At 41.3% G+C, this 16,311-nt stretch overlaps 2 protein-coding genes and 1 long non-coding RNA gene across 3 annotated transcripts; 2 read left to right on the top strand and 1 right to left on the bottom strand.

Annotated features, from left to right (window-relative positions):
- The first annotated feature begins 214 nt into the window (after window positions 1–214).
- On the top strand, window positions 215–3,081 carry LOC112431362 (uncharacterized). Its single transcript, XM_076887403.1, has 3 exons — window positions 215–349; window positions 1,563–1,607; window positions 1,700–3,081. Exons 2-3 carry the CDS (start codon window positions 1,568–1,570, stop codon window positions 2,443–2,445), a joined length of 786 nt encoding a protein of 261 aa, XP_076743518.1. The 5' UTR covers window positions 215–349; window positions 1,563–1,567; the 3' UTR covers window positions 2,446–3,081.
- A 5,195-nt stretch (window positions 3,082–8,276) lies between these two features.
- Window positions 8,277–11,119, top strand: LOC112431360 (uncharacterized). Its single transcript, XM_076887402.1, has 3 exons — window positions 8,277–8,381; window positions 9,595–9,639; window positions 9,732–11,119. Exons 2-3 carry the CDS (start codon window positions 9,600–9,602, stop codon window positions 10,481–10,483), a joined length of 792 nt encoding a protein of 263 aa, XP_076743517.1. The 5' UTR covers window positions 8,277–8,381; window positions 9,595–9,599; the 3' UTR covers window positions 10,484–11,119.
- Window positions 11,120–11,631: 512 nt separating this feature from the next.
- Window positions 11,632–13,203, bottom strand: LOC112431363 (uncharacterized). Its single transcript, XR_003022479.2, has 3 exons — window positions 13,123–13,203; window positions 12,877–12,968; window positions 11,632–11,719 (listed from the first exon to the last, which is right to left on the bottom strand). It is a non-coding gene; the product is annotated as an uncharacterized LOC112431363 (long non-coding RNA).
- Between the last annotated feature and the right edge of the window lie 3,108 nt (window positions 13,204–16,311).

Genomic DNA, 16,311 nt, shown 5'->3' with positions numbered 1-16,311 from the left:
GTGCACATCAACATCACAGATTTGTACAAATCAAATTTATAACAAAGACATGTTAAATATTAAGCACTGGAAACAGCTTGTTGTTTTGTTGCCATAGCGTTTTGTTTTGTCTCCATTTAAAAGATATCAAAATCTGAGCAAACAACTTGATGTCAAAAGAATCTCTGCACATTCCGCAGTCTTTGCTGCTAAAGTGACATCACAGCATTTAAGCATGTTTGAATGAAAACATCAGCATATGAACACAAAACTGAAGAGACACTGCAACCGAATGAAAGCAGACCACTATTTAGTGACATTTGGACGTTTCCCTGAGGATTAACTGCTGTGTAATCTACCAAGAACTAAAGTAAGCTCAAATTTCAGTTTATAAACTCAAGATCATTTACTTAAATATATAAAGCCTGATTTCCCTGCTTGCCAGGACAGTATTTATGTACTTTACATTGTGCAAGACTAGACTATATTTTCCATCATAGAGAGGATGATGTGGATCTATTATTCAGGAAAACAAATGAAGACTTAACTATTTGTCAGCTGATGTAATATTTGACAAATGATACATAAATTAGAAAATGTTCTTAATCATATCTTAGAGTGACAGAAGCTCTTTTTAACACGATTATTTCTCAGATTATTTTGTTCATTTAGGAAAATAGAGAAGACGTAAGTTTTGTTCTCAAACAAACTATTAGAATTTCTGAGAAACTGAGCCTACGTGCACATGTACACGGCTATTTTTGAAAGCGCAGCTTTGTCTCTGCATTTGGGCCTTTCGTCCACACCTAAACAGCAGATTGAGTCACTGAAAGGTGAGATTTTTAAAAAGGACGTTTTTGTGTTCAGGTGTGGACGAGGAAAACGGACATTTACTCAGGCAATGTCAAAAGTGTGCGCCGCTGTTGAAGTCACGCTGTGGCCACGTTATTGTTTACGTGAGATCAATTTCTACAATGGCAGATGTAGACAACATACTGTGTCTGTTAATCTTAGTATCTGCAGTTTTTACACGCTTACATCAGACGTGGATTCTACATTCAACACAGACGCTCTCCCAACCCAAATCCTGACGTCGGTTTGGAAGAAATGTAATTTAAAAAAATGACATTTATGTATGCTGTATGCATTTAGTCCATTCCAAAGTTGTGAGTCTGTCTTTAGTTATTAACATTTGAAACGATGAAGGCACGTGAAAGTAACACAAAATTAGCTGCTTTTCCAGAAAAAGACAAAAACTTCTCAGAAGTACGTAAGGTTTTATGAGGTTTTCCCACCCAGGCTTCTAGACTTCTGATTGGCCAACATTTCTACACGGTTAAGATTTGGCGTGTTCTTGACAGCGTTTCACTTTGTTTTTAGTGTTTAGATGTGGAAGGAGATATTTTTTCAAAACTGCACATGTGGACTGGATTATTTTTTTTTAAACGAAAAAGGAAAAACGTCCGTTTTCAAACATAGCCGTGTACGTTTGGACGCAGCCTAAAGTCATCACAAAAAAAGCAAATTCTCTGAACATTCTGGGTTGAGGTTTAGTGATCATTGTTGTTTTGTGTTCCTTGTAGTCAAAATGAGTGCAAGTGGAGACGGACCACAAAATAACCAAAACGGTAAGCACATGTACTCAGTCTTGAAATTGATGAAAAACAGATTTTCAGCAGATAGTTATGGATGTTAATTAAAAGATTTAATGATCTTGCAGGCCAACAGGTTAACCCACGAATGTTGGCAAATGGAGATCAGGAACCTGCTAATGGCTTCCTGAACCGTCTGTATCGCGCTCTCCATGAATATTGTTGCTATCTAGATGAGCTAATAGCTTCAGTACTGGCACAATATGACAATTACCTTTACGGGGAGGAAGACGATGACGATGACGATGACGACGATGACGACGACGACGATGACGACGACGACGACGACGATGACGACGATGACGACGACGACGACGACGACGACAACGACAACGACGATGACGACAACGATGACGACAATGACGGCGGCGACGGCGACGGCAACGATGACGATGACGACGACGACGATGTTCAAAATATTCATGTGAGGGACAATAATGCCAATGGTGACAACGATGAACAGCACGGGGATGCTGTGGTTGTGATCATTTTCAATGTTGGTGGCATTGAAAATGAGGAGGCATTTGAAGGCCGCATGGATGTTCGCCAGTACATCCCAGAAGAGGACCCTCAGCCAGGTGTTTCCAGGAAGAGGTCTAGAGAGAGGGATGAAGAAGATTTAGGAGCAAACAAAAGAATGAGATGGAGCGATGATGACTCTGAAGTATTTGAAGATGCGCACGAAGAGCTTGAACACGAAACTGGAGGCTCGAGGAAGCGTTCCCGAGAGGATTTTGAGCAAGAAGAGGAATACTTGCCTGTGTGCAAACTTCAGAGGTGTTCAATTGAGTCGACCAGCAGCAATGAAGACTAAGACTACTTCGACGGGTTTTTTCAGTATCCTTTCAGTAATCTGATGGCCTACTCAGGTGATCCTGAATCCTCTATGCTGCAATAAGCTGGGCATACACTGTGCTGCGATTTTTCAGTCGCGTTATTCGGCTCCTGATCAAACTGTAGGATTGACTCGCAGGGGTGAGAAGTTTGATCAAGGCCAAACTCGGGACGATCCCCAAAACGATCGCACGACTGAAAAATCGGCTCAAAATGGGCCAAAAATCGCACAGTGTATGCCCAGCATTAGGCTGCCGGGGGATTCCCATGATGCACTGGGTGTTTCTTCTTCACCCACTATGTTTAATAGACCTCTCTGCACTGAATGGTACTTGTTATTAACCTCTGTCTCTGTTCCATGTCTTTATACTATTTTCCTTGCCCCTCCCCAACCGGTCGCAGCAGATGGCCGCCCCTCCCTGAGCCTGGTTCTGCTGGAGGTTTCTTCCTGTTAAAAGGGAGTTTTTCCTTCCCACTGTCGCCAAAGTGCTTGCTCATAGGGGGTCATATGATTGTTGGGGTTTTCTTTGTAAGTATATCTTACAATATAAAGCGCCTTCAGGTGACTGTTGCTGTCATTTGGCGCTCTTTAAATAAAATTGAATTGAAAATTAAATAGATGTCACTGTGATGATTTCTTCCCTGCATAGAAAGCTTAGACCCAAATGCAGATTCAATGCACATGGTTAAACTATTTATAAGACTTTGTTTAAAGAGAGGGAATGGAGAACGTGGCTCGAGCTAGGAGTGTCAGCAGACAGCAGGAACCAGAGGAAAAGCTATCGAGAGACTGAACACCTGGCTCCTGATGGGAACAATCCAACGGGAATTCTGCAACAGAGGGAGAAGAAGTTGCTGGACGGGTAAGGGAGTTTGAGGGTAGGATGAGTACGTTGGCAGAGGAGACCTAAACACAGGGAAAACAAGGTTAAACACAGGGAAGGAGCACGCCAGAACTGGAGCAGGGGGGAAGCCTAGTTACCACTGGAGATGGCAGAACAAACTGGCGAGGAGTAGCAGGCAGCGCTGGTTTAAGAAGCCCTCCTGCTGATTGTTTGCAGATGAGGCCCAGGTGAGATGCTGGAAACTCCACCTCTGAAGTGTGGACACAGTATCCCCATTCCAAGTGGAAAAGCCCCTCAGACACTTCCATGGTGCATGACAAGAAGGATGAGAAAGCATTCATGGTCCATCCATCCGTCCGTCAGCGTAATGCCTAAAAGTTTATTCAGATGTAAATGTATTACATTTTTAAATAAAGATCATCAGTGTTTTTAATGACGCTGCAGTTCATTCATGTGTCTCTATTGGACAGTGTTGTAGAAGTTACAGAAGACAGGAATCAGTTCCAGCTTGGCCTGACATTTGATCACTAGTGATGTGTGATACCACTGATTTCCTTTCCGATCCCATACCAAGTAAAATTCAGGGTGGTATCGACGATACTGCTCCGATACTTTGTACAAAAACTTTACTCTTTTATTGTATCTCAAATTATAGCGTCATAATCATTACAGGACATCAGATTACTTGTTCTTATCACTTAATAATGCAGAATTCATCATATAGAAATCAAAAACCTGAAGTTGTGCACTATGTGAACACCTTGCCTGCCTGCAGCACTAAAGGACTCCCTGAGAGACGTCTGTCTCACCCTAGCAGCACCCGTCCTTCTCCTCCTCTTCAGTTTGCCTCAACATAAGCTCGTCATATTCTGTGATATGATTTACTTTGAGGTGTTTGACAAGGTTAGTGGTGTTGCCACAACACCTCACTTTCTTGCCACATGTATCGCAAACCACGTCTGGGCTGTTTGTGGATGTAAAATACGTGCGCACATGACTCCAGTTACGCTCAGCCATTGTTGTGAGTGCGCACGCCACAGGCTGCCACACATTTATACAGCCGTATTTCACACATGACTATAAAAGGCGGAAGAGGGAGTAGTTCTTTCCAATGTAGACAATCTGAATGATAGTTTCTTTCCACTGTGTTCCTGTTAATGAAAAACTACAATTTACCCCAAAATGATTCAAATATCGATATTTTAATGTGGAAACCTTCTGTTTCCACATCTGGACTTTCTGTTGCTGCCCACGCGGGTGAAACTTTCTTTGAAGTGGCTCATTGAAGTTGTAATTGATAATCAATTCCCACACAATGAGAGAATCCAATCAATTTGTTTATCAGGGGAAAGGTGTGATTTTTTAGGACACTGGAGCCTAACATTAACTGGTTTAAAATTAGCTTATTTCCATAAGAAGAAAAACATACTGAGAAAGAGATCACCAAAATATACATGTACAAATGTGAAATAGTCATATGTAGTGTGAAAGAGCTATTTGACATCTTTAAATTCAAAGTAATGTATAAATCCACTTACATAAAACATGAAAAGGCGGCGCAGCGATGCCCATCTCAGCCAGTGTATGATGGTGGGGCAAGATGGCAGCTTCCACAACATGACGCCAGCTCCTATGTATTTTTAGTAGATAAATGATACGTTTATGTATCAATTTGTTGGAAGATGTAATTACACCTTAATTATGTAATTAGAAGCAAAAATGATTTTTTTTAAATCAAATCACCTCAAAAAATTACTGTACTTACTTTCTAAATCATTCTTTACCTCTGAAAGGGGTGGCTGTGGCTCAGGAGGTGGAGCAGGTCATCTACTAATCAGATGGTTTTTGGGTCGATCCCTGGCTGCTCCAGAGTGCATGCTAACTGTCCTTGGGCAAGACATTAACCCCAAGTCACTCTCTGATGCATTCATCAACAGTAAATGGTAAATGGCCTGTATTTGTATAGCGCTTTTCTAGTCCCTAAGGACCCCAAAGCGCTTTACACAACCTGTCATCCACCCATTCACACACACATTCACACACTGGTGATGGCAAGCTACAATGTAACCACAGCCACCCTGGGGCGCACTGACAGAGGCAAGGCTGCCGGACACTGGCACCACCGGGCCCTCTGACCACCACCAGGCGGCAACGGGTGAAGTGTCTTGCCCAAGGACACAACGACCGAGACTGTCCAAGCCGGGGCTCGAACCGGCAACCTTCCGATTACAAGGCGAACTCCCAACTCTTGAGCCACGATCGCCCCATGAGATACACCTCTGTACTATTTGCTACTTTTATTCCACATACAACTGTCCACTGTACAAATCGGCACACGGCCTCAAACCATTAAACAAATGCACAGACTGCACAAATAACTGCACCATTTACTATGCCAAATTTCAACATTGGCCTATTGCATAACTTAGTGCAGAAGTATACATAAACCAAAAGATGCATCAAAATGATTCAAGCTGCGCTCAAGCTGCAGTCAACAGAAGGTTTCGCCTCATGCTCACCCTACCTTTCTGCTCATTAACATCAGGTGCCGTGAACAGGTGAGTGCAACCACATTTATCACACCCATTAAATCCTTTTATCTCATTGTGTTTGAATAATTGTAATTCCTTCTACTGGGATCTCAGCCAGAAGTCCATCTTTCACCTCCAGCTCATTTAAATCTCAGCTGCCAGACTTATAACAAATTCAAAGAAATAAATCATCATTCTCCTCCTCACAACCTTTTGGGTATACGATACATGGGTACAAGCCTTGTTACAGATTTGGTCACTTTTTATGAACCAAGTCACTGCCTGCATTCTGCACATCAGACACTCTTAGCTGTCCGTGCAGCCTGGCTCAATGCAAAAAGAAAACAAACCGTTTCGTGTTTTAACTCTTTGAACTTTTCTTTTGAGTTTTTAACTTAGATTTTATTGTGTTCTTTAACACACTTTGTAACTGTTTTGAAAGTGCTAGGCAAATTAACTGTTAACTATTACTGTTATTATTGTTATTGACAGTCTGGAGCTTTGGCAGTATGGAAGGTGGATGCGAGAGGGAGACTTCATGGAAACCACCTTTTTCTTTCCCATCACCATATTCCTGAATGTTTCCAAATGCATAGGTTAAAAATAAAAAACTCGTTGCTTTTTTAAAAATTCTGCAACACTCAGAAATCCTAGCAGCTGGCACCACCAATGGACGCATAGCAATGTGGAGGATGGTGGTGCAGTCGGGTAGCAGTAGACACTAAGCCCCAGTGGAAACTGCAGACACCAACAGAAATGTCACTCAGCTACAGGTAATGTCTTGACCAGCATTAGTACATTACTTTCGTTTGGTTTAATTACACTTTTATTTTAACTGGAGATTGACAGTAACAACACTGTTTTTCTTTGAGCCAAAATTTCATTGAAGGAAATTTCAATGCAGCTTTGATGCTGGATGGAGACAGCAACGCATTTTAAAACCCTGACTTGGACTGTGGGAATCAAGTCTTTACAATGCACACACACACACACACACACACACACACACACACACACACACCAGCCTGACCAATAAGAGCCAAGAGTTGCAGTGATAGGCAGGCTGAACCAGCAAATAGCCAGAAACAACTGGTCAGTGCAGCACCGCCTCAGGTACCACATACAGATTTTAACTGGCTTCTGACTTTGTGTGGTGTGGAGTATGCTAGATTTTATATAAATATGGATGAGATTAGCTGGGGATGAACAAAATCTCCTTCAGCAACTATTAAATAGCCAGAAGGGGCCAGACAGTCAATATATTAATTCAGCGTTCCTACAGAACAGACCGTAAAGCATTCCCAAAAAGTCAAAACAATTATTTTAGCAGCTGATTTCTGTACTTAAAAAAACCCCAAACAAACATTTATTATAGCTCTATTATGTAGGTAATGTAGGAGACGTGGACACAAATACACAGAGGGTTAACGAGGGAAGTGGGAGCACACGGGGAACACAGGCGACACTGATAATCATAACGAGACACGGCAGGAGTAACACAACACTGACGGGAGACTATCAAAGTAAAACAGGAAGCACACAGAGACGCAGACCAGATTGGAAGAGAACACAGACATAGCGGGCTGGGAAAACATGGAATAAAACACAAGGAGGAGAAACGAGGCATGGGGGCTGGCAGATACACAGAGGGGGCACACAGGGGGTAAAGTCACGAGGGGAAATCAAATAAGCAACATCTTAACAGAACAACCGAGGGACCCTAAAGCTGACATCAAACAACAACAATACAAGACACACAAAAAACCAGGTAGAAGTCCCAGGACCATGACATGCAGGTGGTTACATATGGTTAAAATGATTCAAATGCACTAAGTATGCATGTTTTTCATATCAATATAGTCCATAACTTGATTACTGTCTGTAGCCCACATGATTAAACACTTTAGTTACATAAAACATGTGAGGTTAGATTTTATCTACTGTATAGCCTGTATAGTAAATTAATATGTAGCCCAATAAGTATAAAATCCAGAAAGCTACACAACATGGGACGGTTCATTTACAAACACAGTTCTAACTTGAGTTTCACACAGTTTTTATTAGAAAACAATCAAATTGTTAAATGCTTCAAGTACACAAAATGTCAGAAATCTGCACCGTCATGAACAGAAATTTAAACCTAATTTTTCGTGATTTGTTGATTAACCCTCCGAGGTCTAAATCCCACGTTGTGCACATCAACATCACAGATTTGTACAAATCAAATTTATAACAAAGACATGTTAAATATTAAGCACTGGAAACAGCTTGTTGTTTTGTTGCCATAGCGTTTTGTTTTGTCTCCATTTAAAAGATATCAAAATCTGAGCAAACAACTTGATGTCAAAAGAATCTCTGCACATTCCGCAGTCTTTGCTGCTAAAGTGACATCACAGCATTTAAGCATGTTTGAATGAAAACATCAGCATATGAACACAAAACTGAAGAGACACTGCAACCGAATGAAAGCAGACCACTATTTAGTGACATTTGGACGTTTCCCTGAGGATTAACTGCTGTGTAATCTACCAAGAACTAAAGTAAGCTCAAATTTCAGTTTATAAACTCAAGATCATTTACTTAAATATATAAAGCCTGATTTCCCTGCTTGCCAGGACAGTATTTATGTACTTTACATTGTGCAAGACTAGACTATATTTTCCATCATAGAGAGGATGATGTGGATCTATTATTCAGGAAAACAAATGAAGACTTAACTATTTGTCAGCTGATGTAATATTTGACAAATGATACATAAATTAGAAAATGTTCTTAATCATATCTTAGAGTGACAGAAGCTCTTTTTAACACGATTATTTCTCAGATTATTTTGTTCATTTAGGAAAATAGAGAAGACGTAAGTTTTGTTCTCAAACAAACTATTAGAATTTCTGAGAAACTGAGCCTACGTGCACATGTACACGGCTATTTTTGAAAGCGCAGCTTTGTCTCTGCATTTGGGCCTTTCGTCCACACCTAAACAGCAGATTGAGTCACTGAAAGGTGAGATTTTTAAAAAGGACGTTTTTGTGTTCAGGTGTGGACGAGGAAAACGGACATTTACTCAGGCAATGTCAAAAGTGTGCGCCGCTGTTGAAGTCACGCTGTGGCCACGTTATTGTTTACGTGAGATCAATTTCTACAATGGCAGATGTAGACAACATACTGTGTCTGTTAATCTTAGTATCTGCAGTTTTTACACGCTTACATCAGACGTGGATTCTACATTCAACACAGACGCTCTCCCAACCCAAATCCTGACGTCGGTTTGGAAGAAATGTAATTTAAAAAAATGACATTTATGTATGCTGTATGCATTTAGTCCATTCCAAAGTTGTGAGTCTGTCTTTAGTTATTAACATTTGAAACGATGAAGGCACGTGAAAGTAACACAAAATTAGCTGCTTTTCCAGAAAAAGACAAAAACTTCTCAGAAGTACGTAAGGTTTTATGAGGTTTTCCCACCCAGGCTTCTAGACTTCTGATTGGCCAACATTTCTACACGGTTAAGATTTGGCGTGTTCTTGACAGCGTTTCACTTTGTTTTTAGTGTTTAGATGTGGAAGGAGATATTTTTTCAAAACTGCACATGTGGACTGGATTATTTTTTTTTAAACGAAAAAGGAAAAACGTCCGTTTTCAAACATAGCCGTGTACGTTTGGACGCAGCCTAAAGTCATCACAAAAAAAGCAAATTCTCTGAACATTCTGGGTTGAGGTTTAGTGATCATTGTTGTTTTGTGTTCCTTGTAGTCAAAATGAGTGCAAGTGGAGACGGACCACAAAATAACCAAAACGGTAAGCACATGTACTCAGTCTTGAAATTGATGAAAAACAGATTTTCAGCAGATAGTTATGGATGTTAATTAAAAGATTTAATGATCTTGCAGGCCAACAGGTTAACCCACGAATGTTGGCAAATGGAGATCAGGAACCTGCTAATGGCTTCCTGAACCGTCTGTATCGCGCTCTCCATGAATATTGTTGCTATCTAGATGAGCTAATAGCTTCAGTACTGGCACAATATGACAATTACCTTTACGGGGAGGAAGACGATGACGATGACGATGACGACGATGACGACGACGACGATGACGACGACGACGACGACGATGACGACGATGACGACGACGACGACGACGACGACAACGACAACGACGATGACGACAACGATGACGACAATGACGGCGGCGACGGCGACGGCAACGATGACGATGACGATGACGACGACGACGATGTTCAAAATATTCATGTGAGGGACAATAATGCCAATGGTGACAACGATGAACAGCACGGGGATGCTGTGGTTGTGATCATTTTCAATGTTGGTGGCATTGAAAATGAGGAGGCATTTGAAGGCCGCATGGATGTTCGCCAGTACATCCCAGAAGAGGACCCTCAGCCAGGTGTTTCCAGGAAGAGGTCTAGAGAGAGGGATGAAGAAGATTTAGGAGCAAACAAAAGAATGAGATGGAGCGATGATGACTCTGAAGTATTTGAAGATGCGCACGAAGAGCTTGAACACGAAACTGGAGGCTCGAGGAAGCGTTCCCGAGAGGATTTTGAGCAAGAAGAGGAATACTTGCCTGTGTGCAAACTTCAGAGGTGTTCAATTGAGTCGACCAGCAGCAATGAAGACTAAGACTACTTCGACGGGTTTTTTCAGTATCCTTTCAGTAATCTGATGGCCTACTCAGGTGATCCTGAATCCTCTATGCTGCAATAAGCTGGGCATACACTGTGCTGCGATTTTTCAGTCGCGTTATTCGGCTCCTGATCAAACTGTAGGATTGACTCGCAGGGGTGAGAAGTTTGATCAAGGCCAAACTCGGGACGATCCCCAAAACGATCGCACGACTGAAAAATCGGCTCAAAATGGGCCAAAAATCGCACAGTGTATGCCCAGCATTAGGCTGCCGGGGGATTCCCATGATGCACTGGGTGTTTCTTCTTCACCCACTATGTTTAATAGACCTCTCTGCACTGAATGGTACTTGTTATTAACCTCTGTCTCTGTTCCATGTCTTTATACTATTTTCCTTGCCCCTCCCCAACCGGTCGCAGCAGATGGCCGCCCCTCCCTGAGCCTGGTTCTGCTGGAGGTTTCTTCCTGTTAAAAGGGAGTTTTTCCTTCCCACTGTCGCCAAAGTGCTTGCTCATAGGGGGTCATATGATTGTTGGGGTTTTCTTTGTAAGTATATCTTACAATATAAAGCGCCTTCAGGTGACTGTTGCTGTCATTTGGCGCTCTTTAAATAAAATTGAATTGAAAATTAAATAGATGTCACTGTGATGATTTCTTCCCTGCATAGAAAGCTTAGACCCAAATGCAGATTCAATGCACATGGTTAAACTATTTATAAGACTTTGTTTAAAGAGAGGGAATGGAGAACGTGGCTCGAGCTAGGAGTGTCAGCAGACAGCAGGAACCAGAGGAAAAGCTATCGAGAGACTGAACACCTGGCTCCTGATGGGAACAATCCAACGGGAATTCTGCAACAGAGGGAGAAGAAGTTGCTGGACGGGTAAGGGAGTTTGAGGGTAGGATGAGTACGTTGGCAGAGGAGACCTAAACACAGGGAAAACAAGGTTAAACACAGGGAAGGAGCACGCCAGAACTGGAGCAGAGGGGAAGCCTAGTTACCACTGGAGATGGCAGAACAAACTGGCGAGGAGTAGCAGGCAGCGCTGGTTTAAGAAGCCCTCCTGCTGATTGTTTGCAGATGAGGCCCAGGTGAGATGCTGGAAACTCCACCTCTGAAGTGTGGACACAGTATCCCCATTCCAAGTGGAAAAGCCCCTCAGACACTTCCATGGTGCATGACAAGAAGGATGAGAAAGCATTCATGGTCCATCCATCCCTCCGTCAGCGTAATGCCTAAAAGTTTATTCAGATGTAAATGTATTACATTTTTAAATAAAGATCATCAGTGTTTTTAATGACGCTGCAGTTCATTCATGTGTCTCTATTGGACAGTGTTGTAGAAGTTACAGAAGACAGGAATCAGTTCCAGCTTGGCCTGACATTTGATCACTAGTGATGTGTGATACCACTGATTTCCTTTCCGATCCCATACCAAGTAAAATTCAGGGTGGTATCGACGATACTGCTCCGATACTTTGTACAAAAACTTTACTCTTTTATTGTATCTCAAATTATAGCGTCATAATCATTACAGGACATCAGATTACTTGTTCTTATCACTTAATAATGCAGAATTCATCATATAGAAATCAAAAACCTGAAGTTGTGCACTATGTGAACACCTTGCCTGCCTGCAGCACTAAAGGACTCCCTGAGAGACGTCTGTCTCACCCTAGCAGCACCCGTCCTTCTCCTCCTCTTCAGTTTGCCTCAACATAAGCTCGTCATATTCTGTGATATGATTTACTTTGAGGTGTTTGACAAGGTTAGTGGTGTTGCCACAACACCTCACTTTCTTGCCACATGTATCGCAAACCACGTCTGGGCTGTTTGTGGATGTAAAACATGACTCCAGTTACGCTCAGCCATTGTTGTGAGTGCGCACGCCACAGGCTGCCACACATTTATACAGCCGTATTTCACACATGACTATAAAAGGCGGAAGAGGGAGTAGTTCTTTCCAATGTAGACAATCTGAATGATAGTTTCTTTCCACTGTGTTCCTGTTAATGAAAAACTACAATTTACCCCAAAATGATTCAAATATCGATATTTTAATGTGGAAACCTTCTGTTTCCACATCTGGACTTTCTGTTGCTGCCCACGCGGGTGAAACTTTCTTTGAAGTGGCTCATTGAAGTTGTAATTGATAATCAATTCCCACACAATGAGAGAATCCAATCAATTTGTTTATCAGGGGAAAGGTGTGATTTCTTAGGACACTGGAGCCTAACATTAACTGGTTTAAAATTAGCTTATTTCCATAAGAAGAAAAACATACTGAGAAAGAGATCACCAAAATATACATGTACAAATGTGAAATAGTCATATGTAGTGTGAAAGAGCTATTTGACATCTTTAAATTCAAAGTAATGTATAAATCCACTTACATAAAACATGAAAAGGCGGCGCAGCGATGCCCATCTCAGCCAGTGTATGATGGTGGGGCAAGATGGCAGCTTCCACAACATGACGCCAGCTCCTATGTATTTTTAGTAGATAAATGATACGTTTATGTATCAATTTGTTGGAAGATGTAATTACACCTTAATTATGTAATTAGAAGCAAAAATGATTTTTTTTTAATCAAATCACCTCAAAAAATTACTGTACTTACTTTCTAAATCATTCTTTACCTCTGAAAGGGGTGGCTGTGGCTCAGGAGGTGGAGCAGGTCATCTACTAATCAGATGGTTTTTGGGTCGATCCCTGGCTGCTCCAGAGTGCATGCTAACTGTCCTTGGGCAAGACATTAACCCCAAGTCACTCTCTGATGCATTCATCAGAGTATGAATGTGTGTGAATGTTAGATAGAAAGCACAGAAAAAGGGCTTCTATGAACAGGTGTGAATGAGGCAACCTGTATAGAGCGCTTTGAATGTTCAGGTAGAGTAGAAAAGCACTGTAAAAATTTCTCTGTGTTGATTTCTTTTGGACCTCAAACATTACTCACCTTGTTGCAGGTTTCTTTATTAATGCTGAAAACCCAGAATGGAAACTGACCTTACTGCTTCCTTCCTTTCCAAACTATTGCGGCTCCTCCAACCAACGGCCGCGGCAGGCTAAACATGAGGACACAGATGACGTGCAACAGTAAACACATGAGATACACCTCTGTACTATTTGCTACTTTTATTCCACATACAACTGTCCACTGTACAAATCGGCACACGGCCTCAAACCATTAAACAAATGCACAGACTGCACAAATAACTGCACCATTTACTATGCCAAATTTCAACATTGGCCTATTGCATAACTTAGTGCAGAAGTATACATAAACCAAAAGATGCATCAAAATGATTCAAGCTGCGCTCAAGCTGCAGTCAACAGAAGGTTTCGCCTCATGCTCACCCTACCTTTCTGCTCATTAACATCAGGTGCCGTGAACAGGTGAGTGCAACCACATTTATCACACCCATTAAATCCTTTTATCTCATTGTGTTTGAATAATTGTAATTCCTTCTACTGGGATCTCAGCCAGAAGTCCATCTTTCACCTCCAGCTCATTTAAATCTCAGCTGCCAGACTTATAACAAATTCAAAGAAATAAATCATCATTCTCCTCCTCACAACCTTTTGGGTATACGATACATGGGTACAAGCCTTGTTACAGATTTGGTCACTTTTTATGAACCAAGTCACTGCCTGCATTCTGCACATCAGACACTCTTAGCTGTCCGTGCAGCCTGGCTCAATGCAAAAAGAAAACAAACCGTTTCATGTTTTAACTCTTTGAACTTTTCTTTTGAGTTTTTAACTAAGATTTTATTGTGTTCTTTAACACACTTTGTAACTGTTTTGAAAGTGCTAGGCAAATTAACTGTTAACTATTACTGTTATTATTGTTATTGACAGTCTGGAGCTTTGGCAGTATGGAAGGTGGATGCGAGAGGGAGACTTCATGGAAACCACCTTTTTCTTTCCCATCACCATATTCCTGAATGTTTCCAAATGCATAGGTTAAAAAAAACAAAACTCGTTGCTTTTTTAAAAATTCTGCAACACTCAGAAATCCTAGCAGCTGGCACCACCAATGGACGCATAGCAATGTGGAGGATGGTGGTGCAGTCGGGTAGCAGTAGACACTAAGCCCCAGTGGAAACTGCAGACACCAACAGAAATTGGAGGAAATGTCACTCAGCTACAGGTAATGTCTTGACCAGCATTAGTACATTACTTTCGTTTGGTTTAATTACACTTTTATTTTAACTGGAGATTGACAGTAACAACACTGTTTTTCTTTGAGCCAAAATTTCATTGAAGGAAATTTCAATGCAGCTTTGATGCTGGATGGAGACAGCAACGCATTTTAAAACCCTGACTTGGACTGTGGGAATCAAGTCTTTACAATACGCACACACACACACACACACACACACACACACACACACACACACACACACACACACACACACACACACACCAGCCTGACCAATAAGAGCCAAGAGTTGCAGTGATAGGCAGGCTGAACCAGCAAATAGCCAGAAACAACTGGTCAGTGCAGCACCGCCTCAGGTACCACATACAGATTTTAACTGGCTTCTGACTTTGTGTGGTGTGGAGTATGCTAGATTTTATATAAATATGGATGAGATTAGCTGGGGATGAACAAAATCTCCTTCAGCAACTATTAAATAGCCAGAAGGGGCCAGACAGTCAATATATTAATTCAGCGTTCCTACAGAACAGACCGTAAAGCATTCCCAAAAAGTCAAAACAATTATTTTAGCAGCTGATTTCTGTACTTAAAAAAACCCCAAACAAACATTTATTATAGCTCTATTATGTAGGTAATGTAGGAGACGTGGACACAAATACACAGAGGGTTAACGAGGGAAGTGGGAGCACACGGGGAACACAGGCGACACTGATAATCATAACGAGACACGGCAGGAGTAACACAACACTGACGGGAGACTATCAAAGTAAAACAGGAAGCACACAGAGACGCAGACCAGATTGGAAGAGAACACAGACATAGCGGGCTGGGAAAACATGGAATAAAACACAAGGAGGAGAAACGAGGCATGGGGGCTGGCAGATACACAGAGGGGGCACACAGGGGGTAAAGTCACGAGGGGAAATCAAATAAGCAACATCTTAACAGAACAACCGAGGGACCCTAAAGCTGACATCAAACAACAACAATACAAGACACACAAAAAACCAGGTAGAAGTCCCAGGACCATGACATGCAGGTGGTTACATATGGTTAAAATGATTCAAATGCACTAAGTATGCATGTTTTTCATATCAATATAGTCCATAACTTGATTACTGTCTGTAGCCCACATGATTAAACACTTTAGTTACATAAAACATGTGAGTTTAGATTTTATCTACTGTATAGCCTGTATAGTAAATTGATATGTAGCCCAATAAGTATAAAATCCAGAAAGCTACACAACATGGGGCGGTTCATTTACAAACACAGTTCTAACTTGAGTTTCACACAGTTTTTATTAGAAAACAATCAAATTGTTAAATGCTTCAAGTACACAAAATGTCAGAAATCTGCACCGTCATGAACAGAAATTTAAACCTAATTTTTCGTGATTTGTTGATTAACCCTCCGAGGTCTAAATCCCACGTTGTGCACATCAACATCACAGATTTGTACAAATAAAATTTATAACAAAGACATGTTAAATATTAAGCACTGGAAACAGCTTGTTGTTTTGTTGCCATAGCGTTTTGTTTTGTCTCCATTTAAAAGATATCAAAATCTGAGCAAACAACTTGATGTCAAAAGAATCTCTGCACATTCCGCAGTCTTTGCTGCTAAAGTGACATCACAGCATTTAAGCATGTTTGAATGAAAA

Source organism: Maylandia zebra, linkage group LG8 (assembly GCF_041146795.1).
Source record: "Maylandia zebra isolate NMK-2024a linkage group LG8, Mzebra_GT3a, whole genome shotgun sequence".
In the NCBI taxonomy this organism is placed as follows: Eukaryota; Metazoa; Chordata; class Actinopteri; order Cichliformes; family Cichlidae; genus Maylandia; species Maylandia zebra.
The sequence above is the reverse complement of the archived record's forward strand: the minus strand, read 5'-3'. Positions and strand labels throughout refer to the sequence as shown.

Excerpts from the sequence above, each read along its gene's own strand:
- LOC112431362 (XM_076887403.1), top strand. The coding sequence starts at position 1,568 with ATGAGTGCAAGTGGAGACGGACCACAAAATAACCAAAACG. Across the intron at positions 1,608-1,699 it reads ACCACAAAATAACCAAAACG|GCCAACAGGTTAACCCACGA; the intron begins GTAAGCACATGT and ends ATGATCTTGCAG.
- LOC112431360 (XM_076887402.1), top strand. The coding sequence starts at position 9,600 with ATGAGTGCAAGTGGAGACGGACCACAAAATAACCAAAACG. Across the intron at positions 9,640-9,731 it reads ACCACAAAATAACCAAAACG|GCCAACAGGTTAACCCACGA; the intron begins GTAAGCACATGT and ends ATGATCTTGCAG.